This window comes from Pagrus pagrus, assembly GCF_965226575.1.
Source record: "Pagrus pagrus genome assembly, chromosome: 14".
Lineage (NCBI taxonomy): Eukaryota > Metazoa > Chordata > Actinopteri > Spariformes > Sparidae > Pagrus > Pagrus pagrus.
In genome coordinates, this window is record NC_140198.1 from 9,244,310 (window position 1) to 9,256,035 (window position 11,726).

The 11,726-nt window shown below is 41.4% G+C and overlaps 1 protein-coding gene across 1 annotated transcript in view; it reads right to left on the reverse strand.

Annotated features, from left to right (window-relative positions):
- Positions 1 to 10,231, reverse strand: part of p4ha2 (procollagen-proline, 2-oxoglutarate 4-dioxygenase (proline 4-hydroxylase), alpha polypeptide 2) — a gene marked incomplete at its 5' end in the record, with an annotated part of 29,257 nt that extends 19,026 nt beyond the window's left edge. The window contains 2 exon segments of the mRNA XM_084373125.1: positions 10,059 to 10,193; positions 10,196 to 10,231. Coding sequence (XP_084229251.1) covers positions 10,059 to 10,193; positions 10,196 to 10,231 — 171 coding nt within the window.
- Between the last annotated feature and the right edge of the window lie 1,495 nt (positions 10,232 to 11,726).

An 11,726-nucleotide genomic window follows, 5' to 3' on the forward strand; every position in this document is an offset into this window, starting at 1 on the left:
TTACCCTGACTAAACAGTTTGTACAATGATGCTGTGTTTCCGCACTGAATTACATGATGGTCTAACAACATTCAAAGTTTCCAGCGTGTTTCCTGTAATGAGTCAGTATTCCCTGCAGGGAGGCATGTGCTCATAATAGCCGCTGTGCCCGGTTCCCATTACGAAAGAAAAAGGACAGACAATGTGAAAAGAACAGTGTTTGTTTGGAATAAACCATTCTGTAAAAATACATGAAGTTTATCTGTAATATTCACACTGCACACACAGCCAGAAGAACACAACGTATGGTATAAAAATCGTGTACGTTGTCCAGACATCTGATGAATTTGTGGTCATCATTAATTCATTTCCCTTTTTCTTTGTTCTACTCTGGAGTTCAACATGGCCACCAGATGCCTAATGAAAAACGTCTATATGAAGCACTGACAGTGTACTTAGTGACACAATTAAAAACCAGAGCTTGTGCTGCAGAAACTCACAAGTAACTGGCCTTCAAAATGAAGACCTTCCATCAAGCACACCAGGCTATATCCTTCAAATGCTGAATTTTTTGGATTTATGCATCAAGCAGTTATGGAGCATTGATGCAAGTCCAAAATCCACTCTAGTTTTAGGTCTGGTTTTGGTCTCCACCAGTTCCTGAGAAAAATATATGGCTCTCTGGCTGCAAAATGCTTCAGCATATTCACAAGCTAGTCGGTCACTGTCTGTCTGCAGTTTGGCACTGAAGGCAGCTGCCAGCTGTGGCCAAAAAATACACTATACGAGTGGCAAATGGTATAGTTGCTGGCTGGGCAGCTACACAGAGAACTGAAAGGAGCAATAAAGTTCTCCATTTTCTAATGAAGACTAAACAAATATAATTGGCTGTTTAGTTGCAGCCCTACAATTGGCATACTAAGGAAACAAATACTAAATATGTATACACTTAACATCAAGTTATATTGTTGTTATTAAGCAGACAATATCAGTTCAAACAGCTGCTTATTGTTCCTAGGTTTATTATGATTACCTTGTCAGAAGTTGCCACATTTCCTCCACTAATATTTGTCCTATTAAATAAACAGTATTCCAATCTAGGACAAAGCAACATGAGCTATGGGGACTTTCAGTGATTATAAAGAGCCAACCATAGAGCTGAAGTTGAAAAGGCAGAGCTAAACAATGGTGTGTCACCTGGCAGAGACTCTTTGTTCCCCGTCCAGCACTGAGACCAGCTTTGTTCACTTTGCTTAGGGGAAAAGTGACTCTGCTCCACTTTCTCCTCCAAGATTTCATCTAATGCTGGTTCACCACATCACTTCTCAGTAATGACTGTTTACTGTTGGCTCTGTAAAGCATGCACATATATCCATGCCTTCCAGATGTAAGCACACGCATACTCTTTTCACTGCACCACTATCTAATCAAAGGCTTTACGAGACAGACGTCCCGGAGCAGTAAAAGGGGCACCTTAATTGTTAGTGTAGTAGTCACTTGGTGAGGAATCTGCTCCAGGTGAGAAAGAAATCATTTCACTGACATGACACCTGCTGACAAAATACGAGCTCACTCTCTACTGTTGCCAAAATAAGTCAGGACAAGGTCAGAAACAGGGTTTAACAGAGCCTTAAGCGAAAGAGAGTCTAAGATAAGGTAAGCCACTGACACCTATGACATATTCACAGGACAACATGTCAGTGTTAAGTGGATCCTTTGAAAAGCTCTTTGGAAAACAAACATGGAGAGAGAGTAGACAAATGGACCTTTAAATGAGGCAAACACCATCAAAACCACACCATATGGTACTGGCCAACAGTAGGTGTTATTGGCAAAGAGCTGTGAAATGGCTTCAAATGGTACAGCAAATCAGGGTGGATTCTAATCAGGTTTTACCAGATGTTTGAGCCCTGCATTACTTGTAAGAAGCTGAGCCAAATTCAAAATGAACTGATGGGAGATGCCTGAGCTGAAGTTATTTTTTACTGATAAATCGTAAACAGGAAAGAAAAATCATTTCAAACTTGCTGTTACTTTTCTGTTTGGAAAAAAGAAAGGAGTTCAAGTATACAGTTTTCTTTAGCCAAGTTTTAGCAACTACAATTAAAGTAATTTGGCTGGAATGTACCACATTGTGTGTAGGCATATAGGTCAATGTAAATTATGTCTGCACCAAAATTCACAGTGCAGCACATGTGCAGCAGTACTTGGGCTTGTGAGTGAAAGCGTTTGATCAAATTTCTCAAGATAGAAGAGTCATTCTGTCTCCTCCATGATGTACGAGAGCTGCAGAGCTGTCCTAACTTGTCTCCAAACATGCCTACATATTCCACAGATGTGGAAAAACAGAATGCCACAGTTAAAATGAAATCATGCCTCCTCTGAAATGTCCCATAGATGTAACCTTCGTTTGGCTGACAAAGTCAAGCTATGCCTGGTTGTCAAAACCCTTATAATTAAAGAAAATACAGCTACAAAATGGGACAAGCTCCAATGCCAGGCACACTGAATAATTTCCACCAGCTAATATGATTATTCAAAGGACTAAACACATATTGGTTATGCATGCATGGTCATTGTGGTCAGTTGGCTTGGGTGCACATGGACGCTCCTGGAGCATGAAAGCAGACGAGTGCCAACGCATTGCCTGAATTATCTATGCAGCAGAAAACACTCCAATAGTTGTGGGCAAGTGGCACTTTTGACTGTACACCAGGACACGAATAAACACCATAAATTTAGTGCATTAATCAATCACTCAAGTAGTCTGACATCCTGCTGACACTGACTGTGCAGCTTCATGAAGAACTCCTAAGTCTCATGTTTATCTTCCTGGTACTAACTAAGCTCCCAGAAGGCTGTTGGTTTACTTAGTGAGTGCCAGCCCAGATAACTATTTCCTCAGTATTCAACTATAAAATTAAAGGACCAAATCTTTCTCCTTGTAATTTACAGCCTGTGCGATTAGGCAGCCCAAACACAGCCTTGCCTGTAGTTGCAGGTTGTAACACACGTGTCACATTCCTGGGGAGAGGCCCGTTACATTTACCACCTCACATTCTCGAGTCCTCCTGACCTTCGCCTGGCATTTCTGGCAAATGTAGGGAATAGCACTGAGGACAAGACAGGGTATGATATGAAGAGGTCATGAGAGGACAGGACCAGACGAACACTCAAACAGTCCAACATGTCTTCCTTTGCTGCTGCAGACTTGTGTTTTATGTATGAGTAAAGCTGTAAAGCCTAAGAATCTGTATGTACTTTCCTCAAAATATAATACAACGGATAACTATCAGAAATTGATATGACATGTATTCTCTCTCACACCTGTGGGTTTCTCCCTTCTCCAACCTGGGTGCGAAATCTGGATCAAGATTAAATCTGTACTTGCAGAAACACTCGCACCTGATCAAGTTAATGAAGCTTTTAAACCATTTCAGTGGGCTGGTTTTTCCTCATCTGCAGAGAACACTATCTTTAACATGAATCATTGTTTCACATAACCTACTGTTGTTTGCCAGCATCACAGCAAGGAGCCAAACTCTCACAATCCAAGTTCCTGCAATGAGATATTGGCCTGTTAAACATTTCCGAGCCTGGCACCTATAAGCTGAGAACAGCCATAAATACAGCGCAGCACAATCTTCCAAATGTATCTGACGTAAACATGTTATAAAATAATCCTGGTCTGGTTTGCAAAGCTTCTTGTTTGACATTTCTAAGTGACTGTGACAACTTTTTTTGTTCCCTCATTGGTTTACACGAGTACCAGTGTTGTGCTTTGCTCTGGCAAAGTTTTCCTGGAATGAACGATGACAGCAAACCACAGAACTCATCTCGAGCCAACGATGGGCTTCATGCTTCTCCAGACATGCTGTTTTACATGGAGAAGTGGCTCTACGAGAGAGATAAGAAATCAAACTAGCACACTCGCTGGCAAAGCAGTCAGGATCTAAGGTCTGCAGTGGGGCAGGGGTTTATTAAACCCCCAGTAACATTTTCAACATCTGTGGTGTTCTTGTTCTTCTTTTCTTTTGGACATCACTCAACAACAAATCTGCAGAGAAAACCCTGGCTGGTCCGAGCAACAGATGTGTTGGGTCACACCAAGTGCCAGTTGGGGAAGTTATTAAAATACATCTGTTTTTCAGTTTTGAGGGGAAGCAGGTAAAACATATGTCAAGATAAGAGGATGTTAGAATTAAACTGATCTTCATCATCATTTTCCCCGGGACAATTTGAAAAAAATATATACATTTCCTAAGAAATTCAAACAAGAGCAGAGCCAAATAGTACTGGAACTGACGTAAGTTGAATGTTGTCAAGACAACGGAGGCAATAGTTCAATATTGTTGCTAAAGACCAATTCCAGACTTTTTTACAGCCTTAACATTTGTTGGAAATGACTTCTGAGAGCTAAACCAGCCATTTAAAATCACATCAACAGCATATATTTAACATGTAGTTAAATGAAAAAGATTCAGATTCAGTTAGGAGTCAAGAGGAAGAGGTCAAAGAAGAGGCTGAGACAAATGCAAAGGAACAGAATGAGGTACAACAGAGCTGCAGTCTGGATATTGAGGGGGCTACAAACCTCTAGTGAAATATCAATATATTGATAGTGAATATTTGAAACAGTTTCAAGACTTCTTTCTTGCAGTGTCAATAAACCACCAGCTTTTGCTTTCTCACTCTATCTTCTCTCCAACAGCAAGTTGTTACACAACATTATTTTCATAAGGGCTAATCTAAAGAGAAAAATACTAATGTTTCCAAAAAAAAAAAAGTTAAGTATTTAATGTTTCCTCCGGTCTTCCTGTTGTGCTCTGCTACTAGCCAAGAAAAGAGAAGAAAAGTCATGATATTGCCTTGTTATATTTATCTTTTAATAAAAACATAAAACTTAGAAAAAGGTATCAAATGTAGAAAAGCATTATATTGAACTTAGACATTCCAGTTTCATGACGACGCTACAAACTCAGTGCAAACATTCACTGGAAACAATCAGCTAACATGCAGACAGAAAATTAATGATTTCCAGAGGAAAATATTGAGCCAGATGCAGAATTTCCAGGGAACGGACCCCTACGCCTCTGTACAAAAGTTGTTCCAAAACTGTAAGACTCAAGTGTGAAAACATCCTGCATGGTGGCTTTACTTTTTTGCGGAGATAACGTGGCAGTTCACATTCCATCTACATTACATTTTGGCAGGAAAGACCAAATTTCTGTATTGTGATAACACTAGTCAGAGAGCAGCTATCTATGTTAATGAAGAATGGGAGTTGCAGGCCGGATCGACAAGATGCTTGCCAAATTTTTCCGCGCTGTGAAGCTAAGTGGTGTCCGGCGATAACAACGCATGGTTGATGCTAAACAGGTATTTTCTGACTGATGTTAATCAGTAAACAGGACTATCGCACACCCCCCCACACACACACAAAATACAGCCAAACATAATCATGCCAGCACACACATTCGTGCAGAGTGGTATATGCATGTTACGTAATACGCCACATATGCACAGTATATACATGTGCACACAGTATCCACAGGCTGTGAACATGCTCAGACAATCCCTGCCTGTCAGACACAAGAAGATTTAACTCTCTGCACCAGCAAAGAAACAACTTCAGATTCAAACTTGAAACTTGTCAAGCTGCAAGAATAATTAATCCTAAATTAGATCATACTCAACTTAGATTAAAATACATCTGTTATGGATAATGCAATATACAAGATCTTTGGTTTAGCTGACAGAATAGAGAACATTTGATAAGTTATTTATAAGGCAACTGATGTCCTAAATGTCCTGTCTCTGTAGCAACCACTAGATTGACTCAAGACAGTTGAGACAGACAAAGTGCTTTGACTTTCACTTTCACAAAACATCACAAGGTCAAGGAGGTTCCTTGTTTTTTAGGGAATTATGCAACTGTAAGCCAGCCTACCATTAAAAATATTACCAACACTATCATTTTTTAATCTGTTTCCTGCTCTGAAACAGCAGAAGTGAGCATATCCGATATAGTTTCACTTGTCAGCATTTAGCTCTTGTTCCTTTTACGTCTGAATGCACTTCTCGTAATTCACTTAAAACACAAGCATCCGCCAAATGAACGTAATGTCAGGCAGTGTCAAGGGTTAAACCCTTTTCTAAGTCCTCGTCCAAGACTTCTGCTGACCACGTGGTTAACAGACATTACGGCAAATATGTTTCAGATGCAATGAGAGCTAAAAGAAACCATCTGCAGCTAGAGTGCAACTAAAAATAGGCTAGATTTTACCTTGAGGGACGACCATTTTCTAAACATCCGCCCCTGCCCCTGAACGTGACTAAACGTCCAAACGTGGCAGCTAGACTGTGGTAGCACCGGTGACCTATTACAAGATTGCTGTGTCACAGATTCATCTCTGCCCGGTGGAAGTGCTCATTCATATCACAGAGTTACTGTTTAGAGAGCGTGGATCGTTGCAAACCATCTATTACCATCAAGAGACAGACAGGCTCAAAGTTGCATGCATTAGTTTACATAAGCAAGCATGCACATGTGCAGGAGTACGCCATCCACTTCCAAAAACATTTTCTGGTATGTAAACACTGAAGGCCCATATGAATAATGTTTAATAAATAAGACGCAAAGATAAGCATTGCTCCAATCTATTATGAAAAGAAACAGACGTGGAGGCTGGCTGCAAGGTTAGATTATCAGTCAGAGATTCACGTAACTTAATAAAGCTGTTCCATGTTTCAGCTTTATCTTGCATCATCCTCTTGAGCGAGCATGTCACCTGCCTTACAGGCCCAATTACAGCTGACAGATCTATGGCAACCATCTATTTGTTGCCTCCCATTTATACACAATCCAATTGCTGTCACATCCAATTACTGTCTGCATATAAACCACCGCAGGGCATCACTCACCTGGCGTGCATGCAACCCTTTACACTGGGATCATCTGTACAGTGGCAAAGCCAATGTATTTTCTGTTAAATCTTTTTAATCTATGAACTCACCTTTTGAACTCAGTGAGCTGCCAGCTGTTGAGCTACTGTAAATTCACTTGAATTAAAGGGTTGGTTCAACAGCAAAAATAATTATTTGATTAGCTGATCGACCGAAAAGTTATCTTCAACTACTTTGATTTAATTGATTCATCATTTTAGTCTATTTTCAAGCAAAAATGCCAACTATTCTCTGGTTCAAGCTTCTCCAATATGAGGCTGTTATGCTTATCATTGTCATTTCGACAATAAACTGAATATCTTTGAGTTTCTGAGGAAGATACAGCAGATCAAATTATATACTGATACAATTGAAGCCTATCTGCAGTAAGCTAATATCAGGCGATGTATCAAGTCAATGTTAGCTTGCGTTTTTGGGAAATTGTGATAAAGGGCAAAACACTGAAGCTAGTACCGGTGTAACAATACTACAGAGAATGAGTAATGCCACTGTTGTAATATTCAGAATCATATTGAAAAATCGACATTTTTGGTAACACAAAGGCATGGTTTAAAATGAGCTACACTCTAGTCTAGACAATGACTCTGTGGTTTGAATGAGCTCTTCGAACAGGCAGAGCCACAGCAGTCTGGTAATGGTTTACTGGCGCTTCCGCAGCCAGGCTGCCACGTTAGGATGTTTAGTCACGTCCTTGCCAATTTCTTGTTTGCAATATGTCTGCAGATGTTTGTTTTAGTCCTCTTTGGGTCTGAAACAAACTTAAAGTCATGAAAATAATCATAAAATAAAGCAATAAATGAACTAGATGTTGGTTGCAGCCAGATTTTCCCTTATAGAAGAAAAAATCCCATTCACCTCTTTGTTTATGCAGGTTTTGAGATATCGATCTCTGAGATTTCACATGAAGTTTATGGACCGCACAGCAATGATAAATATATCAATACATCAGCAACATCTTTTCCCCAAACACTGTGTTCTTATTACTCTGCATAATCCACAGAACAGACTTTTAATGGGACTACTTCTTTGGTCAAAAAACAGATTTCTTGTTGGTGTATGTGCGAACCCACTCCTTCAAAAAATGTAGAGACTTTTTTGACCTATGGTTGGGTTTTATCAGTACTTAAAGGGAGGGGCACTATGTCGTTCTGGAGAAGAAATTCGAACCATTTGCAATATTAATGAGTAGAGGTGGGTAAAAAAAATCCAGTCACATAAGAATCGCGATTCTAGTCTCTCATGATTCAGAAGATTTGCACCCCAATAAATGAGGTAACGATTCAAACTCAGCAATACTGATCTTTTCCATAACTGAATAAACAAGCTGTTCTCAGAAGAGGTAGAGAAATAAGGTCCCAGAAGACTGTTTGAAGCTGGAAAGGTGGCAAGGTCAGCCAAATATAAACAAAGTATGCCGTCATGATACACAGTGTTTCTCATACACAGGCTCTACTTGGGTGACCAGCCCAGGTAAATTGAGACCTGCCCAGGAAGATAAAGTCCTAATTCCACTTTTTTCCAGTCAGCGATTTAATTTTACAGCGCACACAGACCATCCGCCCTCCAGCCCCACCCACCTCGTCACACGCAGCATGTATCAGCTCTGGCATCAGCTATTTACTTCAGTGTTTCCCACACATTCATTCATTTGCGGCACTTAACACAGTGCACCCGTCAGTGAAGAGCACGATGTTATACACTCCGATACGGTGGATGGCGGTTTGTTTTTTAGTCCACCGGTAAAACCAACAAAGAAGAGGAGGAGGAGCATTTAACACGGTTGGCTCATGGACCTATAACTAGGTACTATAATCAGGCACTAGAGATTTCCGCCAACCGAGCCGGCTAACTTCTGGTTACGCGCCCGGTTAACTTGAATGAAGCGGACGTCTCTAGTGCGCACGCTCTATGGGCTGCACAATGCGGAGGCTATGCGGAAGAGCCCCGGCCGGAGCATTGCCAGAAGTTGAGCATTTTTGGTTTCATGCGCCACTGAGCAGCTTTCATAATGTCCACTAGTTATAGGTCCGTGGGCTGGCCTCATCGTTGAGATCAAGCCCCCCGGAAGAGCGACGTACATTGAAGCCAGTTTTCGTAGTGGCTAAATCATGTAATTAAATCGTCACGTGACGCACAAAAGGCTTTTTCCCATAAGCTAAAATAGTGAAAGTGTCTGTAAAATGGTGGATTACTGTTTTTGAGCCTCAAACCCCCCCCGGCATGACTCGTTTTACTGTCAGAATTTAAGCCATGTGGTCCAATAAAATGTGGAAAGTCTAGAAGAGCTGCGAGATTAAATTATCTTAACCTCATTCAAGTTAGCCAGGCGCTAAACCAGAAGCTCCAGTGCACACGCTCTATGTGGTGGCGGGGTCTGCCACATAAAAACTAATTTAAAGAGTACTGTATGCAAGTTTGTTGAGTCAATAAAATGAGGATAGTTTGTTTGAACATAAAACAAACCAGTTTTTTTTTTCCTCTTTTCTTCTGATTTAAATGTCCTCCCCAGAACTACACAGTGCACCTTTAAACCAGAGGAGAGGGACTAGAAGCTCTGGCTGATCCGGAGTCTGCTCATCATCTCCAGCTGGATGGTGGCCGTCCCGGTGACGTCAGCCTGGTTGTTTCTAGAAATCCCCGACACTTTGAGCTCCGCGAGGGTCTCCTGCTGTCCGTCTCTGCTGTCAGCAGCTCACCGCACCCACACATAAAAACAAGTGTCGGCTTTTAAAAAACGTCCCCACGGCATGTAGGCTGAGTTACACCGTCCGAGATGCTCCGCCACACTTTCAAAAACTTTCTCTGCGAAACACAACCCCGACCGCCTCGCAAGAGTTAGCCGACAATGTCAACAACATGTCGGGGGGGATAAACACACACACACAGCTCGCTTGGAGAACGAGTGGTTGTTGCTTCACCGTCTTGGCACCGCTGCGTGTTGTTCAGCGTCTGGGAAACGAGCTGCCCATCAAACACAAACCTGTTGGACCCAGTTATTGACAGCCATCCCCGGCATGTTCGCGAGGCACGCGAGCTCAACGGTTCAACCCCCTTCCCGAGATGAAGAGAAAAGCTCTGCGCGTGGTTAATGTCGTATTTCACGCGTTTCTTACCTTGAATCTCTCTGGTTCTGAAGAGCACCGCAGCTGCTCGGTGTGAGGACGCAGCTCCACTCGGTACCCCGGGGTTATGAGTGGGACAGAGAGGGGTTTCAGTCGCTGCCACGTACAGAACCTCCCGGAGGGGCTGATGAAGCGTAATGCTTCCAGTAGACGCGCAGGGACATTCTTCGGGCCGAGTTGTGCTGCGTCGCTCTCAAGTGCGCCTCCGATTTCTGAGCTGCAGCCTGAACCGTGGGCAGACTCCTGCTACTGCAAATGTTTTAAGACAAAGGGAGCGTTGTAGTCCAACTGGACTGCAAATGTATGTGTAATTCTACAAAGAGGGGTGTGCAGTGTTGTTTTTACGATCAAGAATATCAGGATGCAAGAATCTAGACCTGCTTTACCTGCCAAAAAGTACTCAGATCCTATAAAATTCCCACCATGTAAAAAAAATCCAGAGCCCAACCGACAGGCCCACTAAGTTTGTTTTAGTTAACTCACATAACAAAGTCAGGTTCTCCCATTCAGAGCATACAAGACCAAAAAGAGTGGTTTGGTGAGTATGAACATGATGAGAACCATAAAACAAAATATAATTATATTAATATAAAAGAATAATCAACAATATGCCAATACGTCCGCAAGACAAGATAACTTTGCCCAAAATATGCATGAGCCTGAAAGGGAACTAAAGCACACATGACATGGCTCAATGTATGTTCTGTATCTATATATTCTATAAAGATAGTAGGTATGCATTTTATTCACAGTTTTTTAAATATAATCCAGCTATCAAAATAGCCTCTTACAAAAAAACAAGTTGGTATGGGATGAATGTTCAAAATCCTGCATGCCTGAACAGTTCAGTCTTTTAGAATATTTACGGTACTGCAATCCATGCAGTCCGTCACGTTTACAGGTTGGATGTGTTTCCAGAGCTTTATCTCTGGATGACCGTGAACGCCATCTGGAGAAATACATGTGGACATGGCTTTGGCTGTTCTTGAACTTCCTCTTTCTGCACTGGTTGTCCCTGACCTTTTCTAAGTCAAGTGCAAGTGGGAGCACCAGGAGAAATTGGACTTTAATAACACCTTTATTCAAGAAAAACAATATTTAAAAAGGCCAGTGTGTGATTGTCAGAGGACAGACTGTCTTTGCTTTGGCTGAGCAACGTTGGCCTACTGTTACACATGTGGCAGGCTGAGACACATACTGTATGATGAAACACTCCTTGTGATTGCAGTACACACTTGCAAAGTCTCTGTGATGAATAGCGGTATATTTGAGGTATTTGTGGAAGGAAATAATAGTTTAGTTTAACAGTTTTCTTAAAAAAAATGTTATTTTGGTCAGTGAGAGATTTTTAGGCTGTTATTAGATTATTTGCAGTCTATTAATGCAGATTTGGGTGCATTATACCCCTTGTGTTTAGACTTTTATAATTATAATATAATGTAGATCGACAAGTTTATCTGATTTCTGATTAGAAATGTAATCCATAACAGACTAATATTGCTGAGAATCTTGTGTCTGATGATACCTGGGGGACAGTGTGACCAGCAGGTGTCACTGTGGGTCAACAAAAGAACCCCCACCTGGTAAATATTCAAACAAACAGCTCTTATGCAGAGAAACATAACAGAATGATGATTCAGATTATCATCGCAGATAGAC